Consider the following 25,107-nt stretch of genomic DNA (forward strand, 5'->3'; position numbering starts at 1 on the left):
ATAAGTTAAACTAGTTGCAATTTAGTTACCAATTAATTCTATATTATTATTTCTCCTCGCCAACATATCAGACAAACGATGTTAACCTGCAACTACTCTGTGGCAAACTGAGGAACAATGTGCAGAAATGCTTTACAGTTCTTTTATTTATTATTTCGGTGTTTTTTGTTGTTTGCCGAAATATGATCAGGTAAAGCCAAGCAAATTCCTACAAATAGTGTTACACTGAATCAAATAGACAAACAATGTATATTTATTTTATTACCACTAGCATAGATTGACGTAAGTAATAAAAATGTACACAATAACTCCAACTAGCCATTGTACGAACTACATTATCAATATTTACACAAAATGAATAGAGTTATTTGGTGCCAGTGCTAACTAAAGCCACAAGACCTGAAGCGGCCCCCATCGAGAGTATGTAGTTTAGACTAGGTGAGAGACTTCGGAACACAAAAAATGAAGCGAGCACAACCAAGGCTAGAAACATTGCGTTGTTGTAGAATAGAGAGTAGTTGGTAGCTTGATAATCGGCTACTTCATTCTTTTTCCACAAGATTCTACAAGAAAAAGGAGATTCAATGACAAAATACTCAAACCAATCTAATCTTAACCGGTAACCGTAAATGATAACCATTGTCTAAAACAATCAAGAAAATTTGAAAGATACAACTATAATCTATATTGCTAATTTAAGCAATAAGATGGTAAAATACGAGTTGAACTTAGTATGCTCACACCATAATTTTATATTTTATGGAGAATTGTGCTATCCAAAATTAAATGGCTATAATCAAATGTTATTTCACTGTTAAATTAAATGCGTGACATGTCATTGGTCATTGGAAATGAGCATCTCCCATGGTGCTTTGATAAACAAAGATGTTAAAGGTTGACTTGCAACAAAATTCACATTACAGTTATTTGGTATCATAAGATTCACCATGTCTTACTCTGTTGTGTTGTAGGAGCAAAATATATGGGAATGTGATTACAAGCTCTTAAAAGCTCAAAAACGAACAGTTAATCGCAGCCACACGAGACCGCCGTAGTTTGGATTCGCTTTTAAAAATGGCTCAAATGGGACGTAGTTGAACGAGATGGCTTCTGTTTACACTTTCATGCAATCTCATTCGTCGAAATATTTTTACAAATAACTTCACGCATTCAATAAAACCATGTCTATTGTTCTTACGCGTCTATTTTATCGTCATTGTAATGCTGTCACTTTTAGCACTGATATCTTTCAATTTACCGTAAAAAATCGTTAAACTTTTTAACCTTAGCTCTAAGGAGTACATATCATTGTCTGATAATCATGACGAGCCTGTTGGTTACCAGTGATAATCAAAAAGTGCTGCAAAAATTATTTGCGAAGTATTGGGTCACATGATCAGATTACGACTTACCAATTAGACCAGGCCGAAACAAGACCGTAAAATAGCGAGCATCTATATTTGATACGGGGTCTTCGGTAAAACCCGAAGTGTTTGTCATAAACTAGTGCTACGATAAGTTTATATTGAGCTTTTTATTGGCCATTCAATTCACGTGAGAATATCACGGGCCAAGACGATAACCAAACTGTAATGAATACATCAGATAAATAAAGATATTTCAATCTACGGCGGCTTTTCGTTTTTGAGCTTTTAAGAGCTTGTAATCGCATTTCCACATATTTGGCACTTACAACACAACAGAGTGAGACATGCTGAATCTTTTCATACCAAATAACTGTAATGTGAATTTTGTTGCAAGCCAACCTTTAAGCTTCAAAGATGAAAGTTCTTAACGTACAGATTGAAATCACCGACACAGAATTTAGATCTGAACAAGATGTGCTTGATCCATTCGACAACAGGCAAACATTGTATTTCAGGCAGTCAATATGTGAGGAAATTTTTTTCGAGTGTTAGACGTACAGTACAAATACAGTAGACACCCTTATAGTGTATACATGTATCTCCTATAACGTAAATTCCATATAACGAAAAAAATTATGTAAAGTTTTTGCTTCGTACAACATAAAAATTTCACATAACGTACAGTGTGATGTCAGAGCAAGTTCTCAATTTCGAGTTGAATAACTCGCATCCCGAGACTAGCCTAAATATATCACTTTCCATCTAGTCGCTTTTGAGAAAAAAACGATGTATAAAGTTATCTCTATTATATATATATTATAGCACCCGGACAGTATATTACACTGTGAGAAATCGTCAGGTTTCGATAGAGAACAGATAAAACATAAGTAATTGCGCAATTATTCTGTGTATGTGATATGGTAGATAGAGAGCATCGATCTAATGATCTGAATGTCAAGAGTTGGAATATCGTTGAAAGCTAGTTCTATTATAACCTTGAACTTATGCTATGGATAGGCGAACAGACATACATCTCTCTTATAGTAAAGTTACATTTTTGTTTTCCTTTATTTTAGACAAATTTATTGGTTTTTGTTTTCTCCTTTGAAAAATAGGCCTTGCTGTCTAGAACTAAAAAAATCAGTTCAGGTAAATTGACATTGAAGGTGTGCATTCTCCTTAACTCATAGCAAAAATTACTGCAAAAGATAAAGGTTGTCGATACAAACCAATAATACTACAGTTACGGTGCAGTCAGTACGGTACAGTTACAGTACAGTTACGGTACAGTCAGTACAGTCAGTACGGTACAGTTACAGTACAGTTACGGTACAGTCAGTACAGTACAGTTACAGTACAGTTACGGTACAGTCAGTACGGTACAGTTACAGTACAGTTACGGTACAGTCAGTAAATTAAGGTAAGTCTAGTCTTTTTTTTCTTTTTGAAGGACTATATTGGTAAGTCTGGCAAGATACTGGAATGGATTAGGAACTTGAAATGCATTTTACTGTTCAAAAAACTTAAAAACCCTATAGCGTAAATGTTCCCAGAACGGATTGTTCACATTGTAGGAGCATCAAATGTACTATAATATTATCGTTGCATGGAATTGCTCCAAAGCCTGAAGCAACTTTGTTTGTTTTAGGAACTATCAGCAGCATTAGGTCAATAATTAGTTCAACAGCTTGTCATTACCAATTCTATCAATAAAATATTGTTATACACAATGGCCTAATCAACCATGTCTCTCAAATCACCAGTACATATGCAAACAAACAAGCATCCCTGTTAACAAAACATTGTAGGGACCACCCAGAACTGAACAGCTTTACATTTCCATCAACAGTTGTGGTAAGAAGATGAGGGAGTCTATCAAGTGATCTCATAACTTTTTATGCATTTAAGCCAACAATTTGAGAATTATCTGCCCTTTTCATGCATCCTCAAAGGTGGTTTAGAAACTAAACACAATTGATATGACTATTTGGCATTCAGTCATGCGGTTTCATAAAAAACCACTCCCTTAACTTACGCAGATGTTGCAACATTTTATCATATAGCTATCTTAAGCTGTTTTTATTCAGAATTATGTTCAACTGAAGTAAAAGCTTCAAAAAACGAAGGGGACAACATAAAACTTTTACTAAACTAAATTACATAACACTATAATGTTTACTATTGAGCATAGCTGATGTGATTCTCTAAAACATTCAAAATTTCAGTTAAATTTTTTACTGATGTAGCAACATACTCAAATTAACAACATAAATCATCAGATAAAGTGTCAAACAAAGCGATAGTCTAAAAAAGGGTAGCCTTTCCGCAGATGGTCAACATCAACTTCTATATGAATGATTAAAAAAATATGTTGCTTTATTCACTTCAGTTTAGGAGACAAGTTCAGTATAAATCATTAAGTCACTGACCCCTGAATTAAACAAATTCTACAACTTCTTTGAATAATATAAGCGCGACATACCTCTCATCCTTTTCCTTCTTTGACATTTTCTTGTTATCGCCAAACTTCTTCATTATTTCTTGAGACACACCATCAGCTACTTTCTGCGCAGCTCTAAAAATGTTGAAAAACATTCAAATAGGTTTTGAAATTTTGTACAATTAAAAACAAATAAAATGGTTTCAATGCATGTTTAGTATTACGCTGAGATAAAATTTTCCGAAACAATCATTGAACTGGGGGTAAATAGTAAGGCGGCAATTAATAAGGCTCCTCACTAATTTCAAAGCTAGATAATGACTACACTTATCATTCATGAGACGGCTTATCTGTAAGACACAATGCTTTCTAAAACTAAGCAAAAAAAGAAATAGAAAATAGGTAAGACATACTTGTGTTTTAAGATAAACTTCACATTTTTGTAAGCAAACGAAAGTAGATAGGTGCTGATGCCAGTCATGAGAATAAACAACACGGCTGACTGAATTGGATCCATTGTATGAATTCTCCAGTAGATCCCTAAAATACATGCAATCTGAGTTACAGAAGATTATTATGGAATTATCACATGTTACAAACAATACACAATATTGTAGTACCATTATTAAATTTAGAACAGGCCTGACTATGCTAGATGACTGTAAAACTAGCACATATTTAATGTAAATCTAACTACCCCACAATACTAATCAGAACTAATAGCAAACTCCAAGTATCGGTCGGTGGCTTACAAAGTGGAACTGCAGATACAATCAATGCATTTCCATAAAACAATGCAGACGATTTCGTAGAAACATTGCGGCTAAAATCTTGCAGCAGCAGCTCTTCGTCCTTCGTTAACTGTTTCCCAGACATCTTGGCAAAATGTTCTAATACTGTGACAATGAATGCAACGAGCTAAAGATGCGGTTTATTTGTTGGTTGCGTGTGGTGTCGTCGTAAGCGGAAACGGATACTGCCGTTTATGCCCGTGAAACACCGATGTTGCAACTTTCGTGGGTCAAGGTCGCAGGAACATTTTTTAGCTATTTCGAACAATTTGATCACTTACTTTTTTGTTAATCTTGTAAGCTTTATTTGCAGAGCTTCGCTGCAGTTGTTAAAAGGTGAGTATAAATGAATTCTCAATTTTTGTTGTTTTTGTTTTGCGATTTAACAAATTTTGATAATGTAAATGTATTATTTAAGCTCATTTCTGAAAAAACTTGAAGCAGATAAAGGTTAACAAAACTCTCCGCAACGATGTTTGCAGCAAAACTTTTGTTAGAAGTGGTTACTTTTATCGTCGCAATAGATGAAGAACTGTGGTTTGATTGGTTTATTGTCTATGCATATTCTCATATAGACATATTTTGAGTACTAATTTAGCTTGTAGCATATTTCTACAAAAGAATCAATTTAATTTCTAAGTTCAAGCATGCATAGTTGAAATATCTATACGTTTAAGTTATATTTACGCTATTTTTCAACTTGTTCTAGTTCTGTTACCATAACGCTCAGAATTACACTAATATGCATAACAACCTCTTACTTTTAGCATATACCGTATGTCATAATTAATGAAATAGAAACCGGATGTGTTGTTTCGAAGTTGGTGTCAGTTTGGCAAACTTGATCACGTATGGTAGCTTTACGTGTTTTGTTTTTTATTTTGATGTACGTTTGCCATGCTGGACTGTTTACAAAATTCCACCGAATAATGTAACATCCAAGCCATTGTGCATGAGAACAAAAAGATATAAATTAAATTATCAGCGCATATTCATTTTGCACCTTTCACTCTATTTCATTTGTCATAGATATTGTTATTATACAATTTATTAAATTAGGCTTAGTAGTCAGGCACAACTGTCATGAGTGTTAAGAAGTTTTAAAAAAACTGAAAGTAAATTTGTGGTTTGGTATGCAGTATTTTTGTTAAGTAGAAATCAAATTGTAATCGAGGTATCACGTATGTAATAGGATAAGGTTACGTAGGCTCTTTTAGGCTCCCAGTTTTTCTCAGAATTATGGTGTTATTATTTCTCAAACTCCTAGCAAAACTATGAAACCTTGAAATGAAATAAAGATTGTAACTGATAATGTAACATAATGTGTCAGCATAATTGTAATTTGCATTGAAAAGGCTCTGCTTGTCCATATGTCAAAAGTAGAGTAGTTCAGTTGTGCCTATGTCAAGTGGTTCTTACAAGTGTTCAACACCTTATCTGTTATCTAATCATTTAACGTTACTCATGCTTATCTTAGCCAGTCTTAATGATAATTCACTCGAATTGATTGAAGCATTTTTGGGTGTGTGATAATGAAGGGACAGTATTATTAGAGACACTGGTATTACTGGCAGAGTAGATGATGTATAGTTCACCTTTTTAAATTATCTTTTTAAGCATTGTCTACTCCAAACTGTCTCTATACTTTAAAATTATGCAATTATTTTAGAATTGCCAAGGTGGCTTCGACATTTGAATTCACTAGTAGCTGGAGAGAAACGCTGGACATGTCACAAAGAAAAAAGGTACAATATTCACATTGTTTCAGAAGCAAATCTACAGGATTACTTAACCAAGTTTTTAAAAATCAACTTACAATGTTGAAAATGTTTTAAAACATTGACCATAAACTCTACATATAGATAAATATTAGCGAGTGCCTATTTATTGACTATCTAATAATATCTGTTAAGATATTCTACTAGGCTAAAGTTCCATTGATTTGCATGTATGCGCTTGAATTAATAGCATCTAGCAACTACTGACGTATTTACTAAAATTTGTCAGGTATGTGACATGTAGAGAAGTGCTTAAAAATTGTTTAGGGCTTCTACGTTGATGATGAAGATCAGGAAACAAGCATGTATTTCAATGGCCAAACATCACAGCCAAGTATATTTCGGGAAAGGGACACAGTAAGTATTATTCAAAAGGACCAATAATAAATATGGCTAGACTACAGATAACTCAGCCAGCTTTTGCAATTAGGGTAAGTACTCATTCTTTCAAAGAACACCTTTGAAACTACTTGTTCATCGTAATGCATCATTGTGGCAACCCCCAATTAGCTAGCTTGCGACTGCTAGGTGTATATATGATGGGTTGAGACTGATTCGGATCAGAGGGTATTGCTTCATCGCTTGAGGGTCACATGAGTAAACTCAAACAGCTTTTGAACTATTGGCTCAGTATGGCCAGACGATCTCTCAGGTCGGAATATAGCATGAGATATGAGATTAAAGACCCTCCGTCCTACATCATCGTTCCAGACCGCCAATATAACATCACAGAAGAGATATTTCATACTGGCTTCCTTCGTCATGATAAAAATTCATCTCCAAAAAAGTTTTCCTTCATGTCAAGTGAAATCTGGTCTTACGAGGAGCGATACACAGAAGATCATTTGCTAAGTCTGCAGGAAATGAGGCTCCTAGGTTTACGAGTAATGACAAGACTCCATCCATCTAGCCTCCGGAATCAGTGTGCTCCTCTGTCGTTTGAAGGCAAAAGCACGTTAGTAGGACTAACCGGGCCCTCGTGCTTGCTTGAAGTGGCAGTCCCTCGAACTCTCAACATGCGGGAGTATGGGGAACTTGATAGCACAATATATCTGCAGCGCTATCGTCAAATACTGCGATACAAAGTTAGTACGCAGTTATTGCGCTGTCAGGTTTGGTGGATTTTAGGTTTGGAGCACCTCTAATTTCACATACGGTTACGCTAACTACAGTACCGATGGAGTCATTTTCATTGAGCATATTAACATGTTACTCCTTGAAGATATCTGCTGTTCAAGATAAAATTGGGTTTGTGTTTCAGATGTACAATACCGGCTCACCTTCTCAGGCATTCACTCCAACGTCAAATATGCTTTACCAACAGCAATGTAAGTCTGCATTTAGTGTTGTTTGATTTTAAAATTGTTGATATTTTTTCCTTCAAGTGCAACTTTAGCAAGTTTGGGTCACATTCATTGGTTTTTTGATCAATAATTTGTGCTTTTCTCTTTTCAGCAATGTCGAGAGCATATAATGGCACTGGTACAGGGTATCAAAGGTCTACACCCACTAGTATGCTGCAGCCGCTTTCTCCAAACAGGTATTTTTGCCCTTTAGTGAATAAATATAAAGAAATTTTAACAAATAATTGCTTTAATGAAGACATTGTAACTAAACCGAATGTAACCAAACTTGGGTGTCATCTCTAGCTTGTAATGTTGTACTATGGTCTTACTTGAATTTATTATTTTATATCTTTGTCGTTTTAGAAATACAGCATTGGGAAGTCTCGCACAGAGAAGCTTTCATCATATGAATCCACCATTTTCTAGCTCTATGGCCCAGCAACAAGCTCCTCCATCAGCACCTCAGCAGCAACAGAGCATGCAAAAAAGGCTAGCTAATGCCACAAAGTGCGTCAAACCTTTTGAGTTTAATGAATAATTAATCATGAGTCATAATCAGATTTTATTCTGTAAATGATATGTGTATCGTGTTTTGTTTATGTATATATAATTAAATTTTTACTTCTGTAATCTCCTAACTTACAAACATCACAGCTTTTAACTAAGCAAACTTTTATCGTTAGCTTTTAGATTGTATAATGTTATCAATATATGTTCTGTAAACATTGTCTTATGTGTTACACTCGAGCTATGTGGTTGCTGCTTCTACATCTGGTAAGGTTGAGATACTCGAACAATTAAATTACCAGGTGCATCAATTAGATGTCATATGTCTGCATGACTTGCAGGCAGCTGACATGTCTTATTCTAAAAGTTTGTACTAAAAATAGATCTACAATTATAATGAGCGAGTCAAAATTTGTTGTAGTTACTCAGGTTTTGGACAGCCACAGGCGTTTGGTTTTCCTCCCCAACAACAGGCCAGGTCTGCTGGCACTCCAAACTCTAGTGGTGATATGCAACAGCCAGCAGGTCAGATGAGTATCGACTTATCAGCAGCAGAATTTCCGTCATTAACCAACAGGAATGTGCCTCAAAATAGTCTCACGCCAAGTATTCGCAACTATGGTAAGCAGCTCATTTCGAGGTTGCACATACAGAGATACGTACAAGTATGTAACCTTCATATGGTAAAGAGTAGAAAGTTTTACCTTTAATAAGATGTGGAGATAGTTTTTCAATTGGTCAACATTGCACCAGCTCACGAAAATTTTATTGATGAGAAGATGGCTAATTGGTTTTCCATTATGTTATGTAAATGAACCAACAAGTAATTAAATATTACTGTGTCGCAAAGAATACAGATGTAATGTCGAACACGCACAAATCTAAAAAGTTATTTGTGCAAATATATTGTCTGATGGACGAAACATTTTTGGGATTCAGTTTATTTATTGTATGTCCTGTGACACCATAGTGGTTGACTAGCAAACATCAGCTGAACACCAAGCTCAGGATCCTATGTTAATTATTCTTTTGGCAGCACTCCTTCATGTTAGCAGAGTCATGGATATAGTAAGACTAGAAATTTGCACTGTTTTGCATGATTTATGGGTTAAAACATCTAGCCACTTTGTGAAAGTAAATTGGAATATGAACCGCAACCATGCACTTGCCTAATTATCAATTCGACAAAAAAAGAATCCAGGGCCGTTGAAATAATCTATTTAGCCGAAAGGCTAAGGGAGGATTTCAATTGCGGGAGACATTTCAATTGCGTTTCCAATTGCGTTACCAACATTCCATTTCAACAAGGGAGACATTTCAATTGCGGAGATGTCTCAACAAGTTTTCTTTGGTTTTGACAAAGTAGTTATTAGCTTAAATATGTTGTAGGTCCTGTAGTTAAAAGGATTTCGGATTTGTGTGATCTCCTTTTCGGCTGTGTACTGGTTTTAAAGCTACCAGTAATCAGCCTTACATGAGTTGCTAGTAAGCTTTTGAAGTAGCACTTATTCAATTATTACAATTCTAATTATTACAATTTAGAGCTTATTAGTCAGAAGCTACATTAATCCACAGCTTTGGTAAGCTTTCTTTTTTGGGAAAAGCTAATTTTTTGATGGCTATAGGAATTTCTTGGACAACTACCTCACAATCATAGGAATTTCAATGCTTTGTCCGATTGCTTGTAAATATAAACAATTCTTTATCTGAGTGGGAAGGAGTCCATGTGCAGTCCTATCTGACACTATTTTTTAGTTGGAATGGTTGGCGGGAACACAAAGGCTCTAGATGGCAATGCAGAATTTTCCATGCAGCAGGAGGATTTTCCAGCACTTCCTGGCTCAACTTGTAAGTATAACCATATAATAAACTTCGGGCATGAATAGCTATGGAACCATTGCATTGATGAAACATAGTATTGCCTCCAAACATATACATCCATGTTTTACAGCATCAACACAAAATGGGCCCGAGAACATGATGTCTTCTAAGCTGATACCTTCTAGTGAGGTTTGTTATGTTTTAAAAATAATTTTGCCAATGATACATGCAATATTTTGCTCTGTAGGCGCAACATAGGGATAACCTGTCGAAAAATCATGATCAATCTGCTAGCTTTTATTGGTATGTCTGGTACAATGTGAGGGTCACATGTATGTTTCTAAAATGTTGCCTAACTATGTAGCTATTCCAAAAATGTCAAGTAGATTTCTAGATGTAAATGACGCGTATAAAGCGCACACATTGTTACAACAAGTATCGGGTGAAAGAATCGCATTCAGTTACAACATCTCGTTTTCTTTTTTAGTCGATATGATGTCAATATGAATAATGAACATGAATAACTTCTGATTTGTTATGACTTGTCACACAGATAGCAAGATGGCTGATTAAGATGGCATTCAGGGCTTAGCTTGTTGATGAAATTGTTATTAACCCTTTGACAGGGGAAACGACCAGAATGTCGTTTATCGGTTGCGTGGGGAAACGACATTTATGTCTATTTCGGTAGACGTTTATAAAGATGTCGTCTAGTAACGTTAAACAAAGGATATGAACACTAGTAAGTTTTAAATATCACCAAAAAGATATCAGTTGATGATTTAGAATATGAAACGATTATCCGAAAGACGTTGCTTTGTGCTAAAAGCTAAACAAATCGCGATTCCTTGGAAAAGATTAAAAGTAGGAAAAACTAGTCAACATCGGCTTGACTTTCAAAACGGTAAAATAAAAGATTATTTTATGCTGCGATCGTTAGTGATTTTTTGTCTGATCAGAATAAAAATAATTCAAATGATAGAAGTGATGTAAACTTTTTGGACTTTTAATATGCTTGGAATATGCAGAGAAAACGATCGTTATGGTGGCTCGCACGGCTACGTTATAGCGTTTGACTCTACCGAAAAAGATGCTTCCAAGCATTTCATACAAGGCCAATTGCACATAGTTGTAATTTTTTTGAGTAGTAGATATGTGAATGAATGTACATGTACACAAATTTTTGTTCATAGAACTAAATTCAAGATTTGATCTATGCATGTTTATAAAAAATCGATTTTATTGAATTTTCGAAAATAAATTACATGAGTCTCGGTTGTTTTTGGGGGGTTTATACCTGGTCAAAGGGTTAAGGAATACAGGCTTATGTGAGACTTGGCGAGAAGTGCATATATATATATATAGGCACAGGCATATATATATATATATATATATATATATATATATGCACTTTTCGCCTTCACATAGTCGCCTTCACATATTCGCCTTCACACATTCGCCTTCACACATTCGCCTTCACACATTCGCCTTCACATAGTCGCCTTCACACATTCGCCTTCACACAGTCGCCTTCACACAGTCGCCTTCACACAGTCGCCTTCACATAGTCGCCTTCACATAGTCGCCTTCACATAGTCGCCTTCACATAGTCGCCTTCACATATTCGCCTTCACATATTCGCCTTCACATATTCGCCTTCACATAGTCGCCTTCACATAGTCGCCTTCACATAGTCGCCTTCACATAGTCGCCTTCACATAGTCGCCTTCACATAGTCGCCTTCACATAGTCGCCTTCACATATTCGCCTTCACACATTCGCCTTCACATATTCGCCTTCACATATTCGCCTACACTTTTCGTTTTTATATATACATCATATACTATATATATATATACACCAAGATATACTATATATATGTATACTATATATATATAGTATATATACAGTTTATAATAGTATATATATATAGTACAGTCATACTTCAACTTACGAGCTTAATGCGTTCCGAGACTGAGCTCGTATGTCAATTTACTCGCATGTTGGTGCAATTTATTTATATATAGAACAATTAAATATATATTTATTGGTTTCCATACTCTGAAAAATGCAAATAAAACACTCAAAATAAGATATTGTAACAGAAAGAACATGTTGGTTATTGTCCTAACTTACCACTTGCTTTCAAAAAGCAACAAATAAAAAATAATGCAAGGAAATGTGCTAAATTAAATACATACAATAGCAGCTAACGCTAGCATTTGCCAGAGAGAGAGATATATATATATAAGTTATCCTTCATTACAACAGTTGACTTAGATAAATTTGGATTTTATCAAAGTCTTAAAAGACAAACTTAGAAGCAAATCTAAAAGCAAACTTTCGTTTTTAACTTGACGTAATTAAAATTTCTTCGGCGTTCATAGTTTGAAGTTTCTCGCTAGTTAGCTCATTTTTCTTTTGTTTCGCTTTCACGACTAGCCGACCGTTTTAAGATGAACCTATCTAAGGATGTTTGCCTTTGTCGCCCTTTCAACATGTTGCGATTAGGACGAACACAGGTGTCGTCACAAAGGTTTAATGCACGACCACTAGCCAACTTGTCCGAATGTCTATTTTTATAGTTTTGATAGATAGCACCGGCCTTTTCAAATAGCGTCGTTTCAGTTACGCTTTCACCGGCGAATTGTTTATATTTTATCCAATGCCTGAGCGGTCTCTCCATCAGCGGTGGTGAAGATCGCTGCGCCGTTTAGAAACTACGGTTAGTACTTTTGCGAGCTAAATGCCCTGAATATAATCTTTCGGTTTGATAATTGTGGATGCATTTCAGTCATATTGCTGAGCTAGCTCAATCATGCATCCACATTTCGCATATTTTTCAATAATTTTCCGCTTAATATCAATTGTTATCATTTGCTTTTTCTTTGCATTATTTTTTCATTTTACTGGCAAACTTTCGGTCTACGCACAGTACTTTTAATTCACATAATTCTGCACTGAAAATCGCGCACAAAAACACGGTACAAAAGTATAACCCGTGCAGCTGAAAAATACAAATTGATGTTGTTGTCATAAAACGCCTCCGGCATACGACAACTGACTCACGTGCTCGTATCTCAAACATGGCTCATATGTTAGTGCTAAAACTTCCTTAAAAGCTGGCTCGTATCTCAAGTTTCTCGTACGTTGGAGCACTCGTAAGTTGAAGTATTACTGTATATAATAGTATATATATATATATAGTATATAATATATATATAATATATATTCTTATATTATATATACTATATATTATACTTATATTATATATACTATATATTATACTTATATTATATATACTATATATTATACTTATATTATATATACTATATATTGTACTTATATTATATATACTATATATTATACGTATATTATATATACTGTATATTATACGTATATTATATATAGTATATATATATACTAAATTATATATAGTATATATATACTATATTATATATAGCATGTATATATATACTAGCTGTGCTTCCCGGCATTGTCTGTGTATTAAAAATCAGCTTTTAAACAACGGGAAGTGATGAGAGTTGCCTACCACTTGCTCACCTACTACTATTGGCCTGGCGGATTAAGCTAAGGTATCTAAGAATTAAAATTCTAGTACATTCAGGACCTTTCTTAAAGGTTGACTTGCGACAAAATTCACATTACAATTATTTGGTATCAAAAGATTCACCATGTCTTACTCTGTCGTGTTGTAGTTACAAAATATGTGGAAATGTGATTACAAGTTCTTAAAAGTTCAAAACGAACGGTTAATCGCCGCCATTACGAGACCACCATAGATTAGAATCTCTTTCTAAAATGGCTCAAATGGGATGTAGTTGTGCAAGATGGCTTCTGTTTACACTTTCACGCAACTTCATTCGTCGAAATATTTTCACCAATATACTTCACACATTCGATAAAACCATGTCTATTGTTCTTACGCGTCTATTTCATCGTCATTGTAATGCTGTCACTTTCAGCACAGATATCTTACCACCTACCGTAAAAATTCGTTTAATTTTTAACCTTAGCTCGAAGGAGTACATATCATTGTCTGACAAACATGACGAGCCTGTTGGTCACCTGTGATAATCGAAAATGCTGCAGAAATTATTCACGAAGTATTGGGTCACTTGATCAGGTTACGACTAGACGAAAGTAGCGAGCATCTATATTTGATACGGGCTTTTCGGTAAAGCCCGAAGTGTTTGTCATAAACTAGTGCTACGAGAAGTTTTATATTGAGCCTTTCATTGGCCTTTCAATTTACGTGAGAACATCACGTGACAAAACAATAACCAAATGTAATGACTACATCAGAGAAATAAACTGATTTCAATCTATGGCGGTTTTGTGATGGCTGCGATTAACTGTTCGTTTTTGAGCTTTTAAGAGCTTGTTATCACATTTCCACATATTTTGCACCTACAACACAGCAGAGTAAGACATGGTGAATCTTTTGATACCAAATAACGGCAATTTGAATTTTGTTGCAAGTCAACCTTTAAGGTCCATCATGGTTCCAGGGCCTTCTGTTATTAAGATACATATAGCGGCGTATCCAGGTACTTGTGTTGCTTTGGTATCTTGGTGTATCCAGGTACTTGTGTTGCCTGGATGTTGTGGTGTGTGGAGGATTCTGTAGTATGTGGATATCATGAACTTTGTGTTATCTGGGTATCTTGGTGTACTAAGGACTTTGCGTGGCCTAGTTATCTTAATATGTCCAGGGTACATATTACCTCCCGGGTACCTTGTACTTCATGAGTACAGTGGTATGTACAGGACTAGTGGTACAAGTAGTTTATATCTGGAATGCACATCATATCTAAGATCATATCACATAATATATTCATCAAACCTAAGAATGTGAATTTAAAGATTATGACTTTTTTCGTGCTGTCTTTGAATATGACTAGACTCCCCTGATACCATGCACTCAGCTACATCAATTTTTATTCAACAATTGAAAAACTTTTCATGCAAGAATGCAGTAGTCGATGGTTACATATGTTATCATGTGGTTTCCTTAGGCATCTACATTAAATACAAAAGACAGTCTGAGCAGTCTGCGGACAGAAACAAGATCGGCTAAAGGTGTACAAACTTTACAAGATGGTAAGATGTGTGTCGGTGTTCACATGGCATAAGTATAGCACAGAAGATGTTAATGCGCTGGGATCAACAAGTGGTAGCTTTTGTGTATTTTATAAAAGCACTTGAGATTGTTGAATCGATATTTTGAGTGATTTCATTGATTGTGTGTTCATATAAAGCAAAGAATTTTAGTTTTGGCACGATATATCGCGTTGAGTAAGATATTCTTATCGATATTGCATCTGTTTGTAGGTACAGTCAGAAATATTCCTTCAGGCATGTTGACAGATCAGTACGGCATGGTGGGGTTGTTAACCTTTATAAGAGCGGCTGATACAGATGCGAATTTGGTAGCTTTAGCTCCTGGTGTAGACTTAACTTCTCTTGGGCTAAATCTTAACTCTGTCGAGTAAGTATAAGCGCTAGCAGGTATTATCGCTTCAATCTCGATCTTTTAGTCTAGTTAATAATGACAATAATGTTACTATTTTTGCATTCGGAGTGAAATTGTTGTAATGGTTGATCGGTGATATAGCAAATTAAATGGCAGTCATGGCTGTATTACATGTATCTTGTTAACATTATCCGCCTTACTGTTTTCATTAGAGACTCCGTGGTAGGTAAAAGCTCAATAAGATTCTTAAAGGGTAGTAAACACGTGTATTTGGGAACATTTCCGTCTGCACTGAGTCGGCAGTATGCGAGACACTACGTGGAGGCAGGCCTCATTAAGGATGATCTCGCACAAATTGTATTTAGATTTTATCAGAAAGTATTGGTACTTTGCTATCATTTGCGATTGTTTTTGATGTTTGAGGTGATCTAATTGCCAGGATGTTTCAAAATTAAAATTGACAAAACTTGATCACGATTAAAACGCTCAGAAGACAATGTATTCGAAATGACGTCACTAGTTGTTATCGTTGCAGTAGTTAATGTCGGCCATTGCGTTAAGTTGAAGAGTTACGTGTCTCTATTCTGTCGGTCTCTTTGCAATTGCATACATCGTAGTTGCACTTTCGTTTGATATGAGCATTTTAATCTTAATCAAGTTTTATCGATTTACGCTAGAAACAACCTGGCAATCAGATCGTCTCAAGCATAAAAACAAACGCAAATTATAGAAAAGTAGCAATACATTTTAATAAAATGTATTTGAAATTTTGTGCAAGATCATCTTGAAGCCTGGTTTCCATTTGACAGCGCAATGATTGTGCGCGGCCCAGTGATCATGCGCAATGCATTTCTTGGGCCGCGATGCAGTGTTTCCATATCGCGCGTAGGCGCCATGCTTGCATTGGACAGGGTGGATAATTTCCTTACTTTTTCGTAGGAGAGACATATTTCTTCGGAAAAAACAGCCCTGCGTTGCGAAATTGCGCTGTCATATAAAAACCAGGCTTACTCTTTCGTACGGGAGACTGATTTCTTCGGAACACAGCCCTCTGTTTGAATGGTGGGATAGGTTGACAAGGTCTAGCGGTGTATTGTGGGATACATCATCGCGTGCACCCATCGCAAGGATCCATTCTTTTGGATCCTTGCGATCAGCGTACGCCCGGCGCGCGATCGTCGTGCGTTGACGTTTCTATATTACAGCTGGCCTACGCACGACGTCGTGCGCCCTGTTGCGCGCCTTTCGCTGTCATATGGAAACCAGGCTTTAAGTGATCAAATAATCGCTGAATTTCATTGACTGTCACAATTTTATTGGTGACAAACATGCCTAATACTGGTGAACATGTTTTTGACAGTTATGGGTCTATAGTTTGTTCATTGAATAAAACTAGAAGATAACCTTACTCCTGTTAAATAAAGAATATTGGCCAAGGGTATTAACTCTTTCGCTACAAAATTAGTTTCTTTGCCAGGAATATGGTAATTACATATTTGGTAAAACCTAATATTTGACAAGTGCGCATATAAATTGCCATAAATTTTAAACCAGTCAATAAAAAATGGTTTGATATCGTATTAATCAGCATAATGCCTTTAAATGGTTTGATATCGTATTAATCAGCATAATGCCTTTGAAAGGTTTGGTATCGTATTAATCAGCATAATGCCTTTAAAAGGTTTGATATCGTATTAATCAGCATAATGCCTTTAAATGGTTTGATATCGTATTAATCAGCGTATTAATCAAATGTGTTGCAGATTGCACTCTTGACACTTTTTCAGCCATTTTCATTTCTGCCGTTCGCATGTCCGTTCGCATGTCCGAGTTGGAGGGTTTATTAATATTATTACAGCTTATGGCCATTTTATCCCTGCTAAAAACAAAATAATCACTCACAGTGGTGCAATTGTTCAATAAAAAACATTCAGTATCCATTAATATACAATTAGTGGAACTTCCGTAGCTGTAATGCGTCTGACACAAACCGGTCATTGCTAAAAAGAAATTGCGCTACACAATAAAGTTTTTGCAAAGCGAAACTATGCTCAGGATAAGTTAGAAACACATTTGTTTGTATGCCCAACACATGCAGATGATTGTTTCCTTTTGTCCAAGTACAGATACGATAGACTAACTGATTAACTACTCACTAATCAGAGATATTTTGTACGAAGCCTACTGAAGCCGCATCATGCAGCTCGTGGTCGTACGTCAACGCTGAGCCGCACCAAGCGGCTCGGCTCGTGGTAGCGAGAGAGTTAATCCTCCTACTTCTTAGTGTAGCGTAATTACTGATTTACTACACGTACTAGAAATTGCGTGACACCATCTTGTTTACTCGTGTGCATTCTTGTAATCCTGCTAGAAGTTTGGCTTCGTGTATTATGACAGAGATGGTAGCGTTGATTAGGTTGTTGCAAGATTGCTCATAATGTTAAACATTATAAAATGTAGAGTCAAGCATGGCGCATATGTTAGAGTTAATTTTTTTTGAATGGCCATAAAATTCCAGCTGCGCACGCTGGATGTCATAAATACCACCTGAGATGTCATGACATCTGATAGCATTTGCTTTTTGTTCAATTCATGTCAATAGTATGGTTCACCTTATCATTTACGCATGATTTATGAATTTTTTGCTAACCTTTGTTGAGTCTATGGACCTAGTTTTTAATCAGTTTCTCTAGCGTGAAGTCTGCTGAACTGCAAAAAATATTTAATTAACTTAGCGAATAAAAAGTCAAAAATTAGCTATTTGTAATAAAATTTGTTTGATATTTGCTTGTTACCAGTGTGGACAAACGTGCTATTGTAGGAGATACAAGCAATATGACGACATGACACAAAATTTTGTCGCTTCCCAATACCCATACTGGCATGCTCATGAGTCATCAATTTGCCTCACAATTTCTGTTTGGTGTTCTGATATTATAAAAATCTGCTATCACGTCATGTGACAACCATTCTACAAGTTATTTTGATCAAGGCAGTTAGTAGATTGCATCTAGGCAGTATTAAGGTATTGCTATTTTGCTTGATTTATTCTTTAGCAACCTGTACAGTACGTTCCAGTCACCGTGGGCAGACAGTCCATGTCGGCCTCAAGACATAGACTATCACGTGCCCACTGAGTATTTAACAAATGCCTTTATACGGGAAAAGTTGTCAGAAGTGAAGTTTAACCGATACGGAGAGGATCTACTTTTTTATCTCTTTTATTGCAACCCAGGAGATGGTTTACAACTGGCAGCCTCTACAGAACTGTATGTGCCCGATACAATCTTTTTTATTTAGTTTACCATTTACTAGTATGCTTCCGTGTGTGTCTTATAATGATGGTAGAATAATCTACTTGAAGATTTATTGAATTGTGTTTAGCAATAGCTTTGAACCACTGTATTTGGCTTGGGAAACATTTCCTGTTGAAATTACTAGCTTTTTGTATCTAAAAGGTTGGTAATACCATTGAGTGGTCCTAAGTTACTGTTGTTTAAAGAATACTGTGACACTGAACAGCTGTGAACCTAAATTTTATGAACTCTTAAATATCTGAGGAACTCTTTTTGTTTCAAAAATGTGTATGGGAGAGTTGCCGCTAATGTACATATAATTCCTCATATTTAACATTTTCCATATTTACACAAATACTTCGCTCGATTTACGGTCCCGAAATTTTTAAGACAGTCCAAGGTACATATCTGATCTTTTTATTTTGAACTAGCATCGTTATAAATGGCGAGACAACTCCTTACTTCTCCATCCTATTTACAGGCTTAATAACACTATTGCTACTACATTTAACTCTCTGCTGAGATGCAGTAAAGTTATTCACAAAATCTCATCCCAAATGTTAAACTTGTTTTTACAGTTCTTTTGTTTAAATTGTTTTCAATTTTCGCGTAATAAAGAGTATTTCTTTTGAGCTAAATAGAGTTCAAAAACTAGCGGTAGAGTTTTAATTTTGGTACTGTAAAAGCAAAATTGTTCAAGTTCGCTTTGACAATCAATTACTTGAACAATTGGTTAAAGTTCATAAACTTTGGTCTCTGTTGAATTGTACACTTTTAGATACAAAATGAATAGTCATTTTATGCTGTTTAAATGTTAGTAATTAGCTCTCAAGCCTGTTTTCTGTGTTGTCGGGAGAATTATTTTTGCTATATATAACATTTCGTTTTTTTTAAGTAAAGATGGACAACATAAAATGCGCATGAATATCACTGCAAGTCTTTTATCCAATCTCCGTCTAATTTGTCTAATGTGTGCAAGTCATTTGCTGTCGCAGATGAGTAGTTTGCAGATATGTATTGATATTGCTTCAGACTATAATGCAGTTCAGTCATGTATGTTATTTTACATATTGCAACATTCAAGTTAGTTGGGCCTCGTCGCTCCTACTCTGTTAGTTTCTTTATCAAATCTATTCGCAGTTTTGCTTTCTCTTTCATGCTATCAAAAGTCATTTGGGAATCTATTGCCAGGACTAGTTTATTAAATATTTAGCTGCTATCAGCCATAATGGAGTATGAGGCAAATGAGCATTTTTTTTAATTTATTAATTCATTCTCACCAGATATAACATATCTGTATAAAGGCTCATTTTATAAATTTTATTGTGCAGCTATAACAGAGATTGGAGGTACCACAAAGAGGAGCAAGTGTGGATTACGCGTGCGGCAGGCATGGAGCCCCAATTTAAATCAAACACTTTCGAGATGGGCCACTACTATGTTTTTGATCCTACCAACTGGAGGAGAGTAAGTGTTGCCAAGGATTTGAAATAGCCATGGCGTACAATTAGTACCGATATTTATATTCTCCTAGAGAGCACCTGCCATGTCATGCTATTCTTTACATGCCATGTCATGCTATCACAATTCTAAAAGGTTTTACTATTGCTCACATAGGTGAACTGAAACATCTGTAACACCGGTGAATATGAAATAAATTTACTGCTCACCATATAAAATAAAATGGCTGTATGGTAAAGCTGAATTAGATCAGATCATGACAAGTTCGAGTCTAGTTTTAAAATACAAATAATTGTATAGTAAATGAATGGGGTGAGATAGCTAGTAATAATCTCTTAGTAAGTTTACCTAACTAGGGCTGCTAAAGGTTAATGATTAGTTCTTTAATACTGAGCTAGTCAGTTCAGTATTAGTGCAGTAGGACTTACTGTATGGTAGAACCAGGGAGCACCAAAAAGCCTGGCATGATATGGAACCAAGACATCCACAACATCGTTGTTTTGGCTAGGAATTGTTATTGAAATTCATCTTGGTTTTAACCCAAGCTGTATTCCTACTGGCAGTTGTGCTGTTCCTTGTGTAACATTTGCAATAGTCCTCTACAAAATAGCACAGATGTGCAATTTCATTAGCTAGTTGCACTAGCTAATGAAATTGTACTTGTCATATTGTATACAAACCAATATAAAACCTTATCTGAACATTGAAAACTTTTCCATCACTTAGAGATTAGATTCATTTTTGTCAGCATAAGCTGACTTTGTTCTTAACCTTATATCTCTAACTTGAAATAACAGGATCTGTGGTATGTATTATTATAGAATTGTGAGAAATGAATTGGCAATACAGCATTAGTGCCAGCATGCTCATAAGTATGGGCGGATGGACAGTAATATTCGGACAAAGTAGTTACATTTTGGGAAGCGAAAAATGTTTATCATGCTCAATTGTAATCAAGCGCCAGCTAACAATAAATAACCAATGAACGAAGCATTTGCTTTAACTAGTGTTTGCTGAATGGGGATTACCGATTCATTTCGGATATTCCTTGATGATCGGACTTACCAGGCTGGAAAGGTAATGCCTGAAAATCTTTCAACTTGTCTATGCCCGTTAAGTGCATTCTTCGGGCTGCATTATATTGAGTATTCGCAGGTGCGTAGTGTACATATAAGCTCATCTATGTTCAAAATACAACAGTGTTAGGCTCTCCCAAATGAAATTAAATGCTGGGTCTTGATACATTCCACAGTAGTTAGTGCCCATATACAAAGCTGTAATTCTATTGATTATTGCACACAGACAAATCTAACAACAGAACAATAGTTTGATATTGACTGGTCAGAGTAATCACCAAAAAGGGGATGCTATAGCATTTAGTTTACTCTCAACACAGTATCAAGTATGTGGACATTTGGCAACTTTGGATGAGCTCTTCGATTCGATGCTCAGTAACGTCTTGATTAAAATGCCTCAAAGTTTTCAAAGATATATCTGTGTAAACCTCATGCAAATTACTTCTACATTTTTCAGCAAAATTCTCAGTTTTCAACAAACTAGACAACAGGCATATATTATGACAACAAATGAAATAAAATTTGATATGGCATTATGCACTGCAATGTCACAGTCGGAGGCCCCAAAAACCAGGTGATTAAGCCAGGTGTTGGCAGCATATATTCATATCAGGGTTATCGGTTTTAACAGAAGCATGCACATTAAATAGGACTTTTCAACGCAACACAGTACATTTCCAAAACCAATCCTAGACTTAGCTCATTAATGAGTATTTTGAGACTTAGCAAACTATTATCAAAAGAATTAGTTTTGTATTAAGCCTACATATATCTGCACTTGTTGGACTGTAACTATGACAATAGCACGAAATGCTATTAAGGTGGTTTTGTTATTAGGTGGTGAAGGAACTAAGGTTGGACTACAGTAAGCTGGAGGAAAGGCGGCCACAGCCAGGAGGCCAACCCAGTCGAGATTCACTACAACAGCTGCAGCAACAACAATTGCAACATAATCAGCACAGCTCTTCAGTAAACCCAACACCAACTGCGAGTCACTAGCGGAAAGAGTTAACATGGCTATGAATCACTAGCAGGCACAATGTTTACACAGAAACGGTCTCCCAGCACCTGCAGTTCTCTTGCCCAACTACTAGGAAACGTTTGCTTAAGTCTGGACCACTGTTTGCACCTAAAGTTCCAACTGCTGACGTGCGTCTGCTCCTCATCGCTGATCATTCATTCGGCTATTTTTCTCTATATTTTGTCAGGTCATACCATGGCTTATCGTTCCTTGATTAGCAATAATGAGCGTGTGTATGGCTACCTCGTTTGAACTCGGAATTTAGTACGAAATTTAATGGAATTATCAGTTGCAATTAAGCTGTCATATGAGTGAATGTTGTCAAGCATTTTTCTGGCCGCTTGCCTGTTGACCACGCGAGGCCTTTGGTTCAAGTTTACGACATGCTGTCCTTTCTAGTACGTTCTAATTTTTTCTTGAGCACAATTTTCTGTAAGGTTCCATTTATTTATTTTTCAACTAGTAATTAATGTCCCTATAAATACTATTTTGTACTATATTTTTGTGCATCTCAGATGTTTGTATAGTAAATGATTTGGCTATGTAGTACTGCAAGCACCTCCCTTGTGATCTCAAATCATAGAAGGCTCAGGCAGATCGTCTCTTGTATAATATTGTGCCGGCAAATGTTTGACTGCCATGCTTTATTGTGAATAGTGGCCATACTGCCCTACGTGACTTTAGCTTTATTTTTGGTCTTTATATCTTGCAGCATTCATCGCTGTACCCGCCACGTACTGTGGCAGCCGCTAGATAAGTACCTTGTGCATTTTTGTACAAACTTGTATAGTCATACATGTAATAAACTTTACAACAATACCTTGATTAGTTGTGTATTGTATTGTTTTATTTAAATGCCAATCGTTTGACCTGCAAGGGGGTTGATTTAGCATTCACTTGCATTCTATGCAGCTGTTTTCTGCCTTTTCTTGCCATCTGTTTGGGTTTAGGCCCTTCAAATTTATGTTATGTCTAGCTACATCTTTGTATCTCAGCCTGGGTCTGTCCTGATTCCTCTTTCCTCTGTAGAGCTGTGAATATAATAATTTTCTTGGCAATCACTCATGACCCATCCCTTGCAGATAGTCTAACCATTGTAAGCCCTTTTCTATTGTAATGTTCATTGTGAATGGGAAGCCAGCCCGTCTTAGGAATTTGGTGTTCTTGACCTTACCTTTTGAAGTGAGATTCCTTGCGTGGTGTAGTTGTCTCATCATGACTGCGTGCAGTCTTCCCTTGTGTTTGGGACACTGTTCAGGTTTCAGTTCCTCCATGTAATAGGGCTGTTAGGATTACAGCTCTGTATACCTCGCGCTAAGATGGTTACATGCTTGTTCCTCCAGAAATGATTTGGAAGTTTGAACCCACAAGCAGTTCCAATTCTGTGACTAATGTCTTTATCAATTTTGTCGTAACTGGGTATGGTACCACCTAGGCAATGATGTAGTGCTACCCTAACTAAGTTATGGTTAGAAAGCTTGTGTGTTTTTTAAGTATAACTATAGTTAGGGTTAAAAAATTTTAGATTTTCCAATTCTCAAGGTATTTTATAGCTCTATTTCATTGATTCAAGTACACTAATGTCGACTCATCATAGTCGACATTCAATATAAAAGCAGCATACAGTACAATACAGTGATGTAATGTTCATGTAACATGACAAGATTGTTATCCTAATTGGTTGTCTACAACTTATTTATTACTACTGTAACAGATGTGCTCATTTCTCATATCATATATATGATTTTAAAACTCTGTAGACTTTGGCTCTCAGCCCAGTGGAGGCTTACAGCGCTCCCCCAGCTATTCTAACCGCCATTATGTGGCGGTGGAGTTTTGGTCTTGCGACTTTTGGTCGCCTACATCCACTTGTCTCACCTTTAAAGTTATGGTTAAAAAAAAGTTAGCTCTACATCACTGTACCTAGGTATCTGAAATCAGTACAGAGTGTGAGCTGCTTGTTGTCTATCAGGACATCTTTAGAATAAGATGGTGGGTGCAGAAGCTTTACAAGTTGATATAGACATACTGTTTTCTCTATGTTTATCTGTAGGCTGATTTTGATACTGCTTTTTACGATACAAATTGATCTATAAACTGTTACGAGCCCTCAGCCAAGTGGGCAACCAGAGCGTTGCCATCCGTGAACAACATCTCCTTGACAGGGAACTTGGTTGCGCTTGATTTGGATTTGGGCTGAGAGACTCTGAAAAGATTGACAGTGTGTCTTGTTTAGATGTAGACTTTTTGGGTGTTGTCTTTAAAAGCAATTTCAAGTATGGCACCAAGCTGTAGTGTAAAAAGGGTTAGTGCCAAGACACAGCTTCACAGCCTTGCTTAACACTAGGCTTAACACTAAAATCCTTGGCTAGTTTTTCCATAATTGAATTCAGTTGTGTTGTAAAATGATATTAAAACGTTTCCCATCTAAGATATTGATCAAACTATGGCATAAACGTTTTCTCATGACATCAGAAGCACATCGTAATAGTATTTTATATTATAGGAGTCGTCAATCCTTGATTTAGTAAGTAGGCAACTCGTAAATGACTGTTTCCACATCGTTTCGGAGTGTTGTTCATTGGACGTTAATAAATTATAAGTAAGTTTCATTTACATTATAAATTTTTATTTGTAGCCTTATGAAAACAAAAAATAATAACAAAGAAACAAGTGCTTTGATTTGTTGTTGATGATGGGTACGAG

The 25,107-nt window shown here is 36.0% G+C and overlaps 2 protein-coding genes across 2 annotated transcripts; one reads left to right on the forward strand and one right to left on the reverse strand.

Annotated features, from left to right (window-relative positions):
* Positions 1 to 230: 230 nt before the first annotated feature.
* LOC137403640 (translocon-associated protein subunit gamma-like) lies at positions 231 to 4,772 on the reverse strand. The gene is made up of 4 exons (XM_068089619.1): positions 4,560 to 4,772; positions 4,221 to 4,347; positions 3,850 to 3,942; positions 231 to 563 (listed from the first exon to the last, which is right to left on the reverse strand). The coding sequence occupies exons 1-4, from the start codon at positions 4,681 to 4,683 to the stop codon at positions 365 to 367; spliced, it is 543 nt and encodes a 180-aa protein (XP_067945720.1). The 5' UTR covers positions 4,684 to 4,772; the 3' UTR covers positions 231 to 364.
* A 53-nt stretch (positions 4,773 to 4,825) lies between these two features.
* LOC137403786 (CCR4-NOT transcription complex subunit 2-like) lies at positions 4,826 to 23,226 on the forward strand. The gene is made up of 14 exons (XM_068089830.1): positions 4,826 to 4,934; positions 6,268 to 6,343; positions 6,644 to 6,733; positions 7,638 to 7,704; positions 7,832 to 7,916; positions 8,086 to 8,229; positions 8,651 to 8,850; positions 9,985 to 10,077; positions 10,181 to 10,239; positions 15,090 to 15,174; positions 15,406 to 15,562; positions 18,604 to 18,816; positions 20,175 to 20,310; positions 22,218 to 23,226. The coding sequence occupies exons 2-14, from the start codon at positions 6,326 to 6,328 to the stop codon at positions 22,377 to 22,379; spliced, it is 1,509 nt and encodes a 502-aa protein (XP_067945931.1). The 5' UTR covers positions 4,826 to 4,934; positions 6,268 to 6,325; the 3' UTR covers positions 22,380 to 23,226.
* The last annotated feature ends 1,881 nt before the right edge of the window (positions 23,227 to 25,107 follow it).

Source organism: Watersipora subatra, chromosome 9 (genome assembly GCF_963576615.1).
Source record: "Watersipora subatra chromosome 9, tzWatSuba1.1, whole genome shotgun sequence".
Classification (NCBI taxonomy): domain Eukaryota; kingdom Metazoa; phylum Bryozoa; class Gymnolaemata; order Cheilostomatida; family Watersiporidae; genus Watersipora; species Watersipora subatra.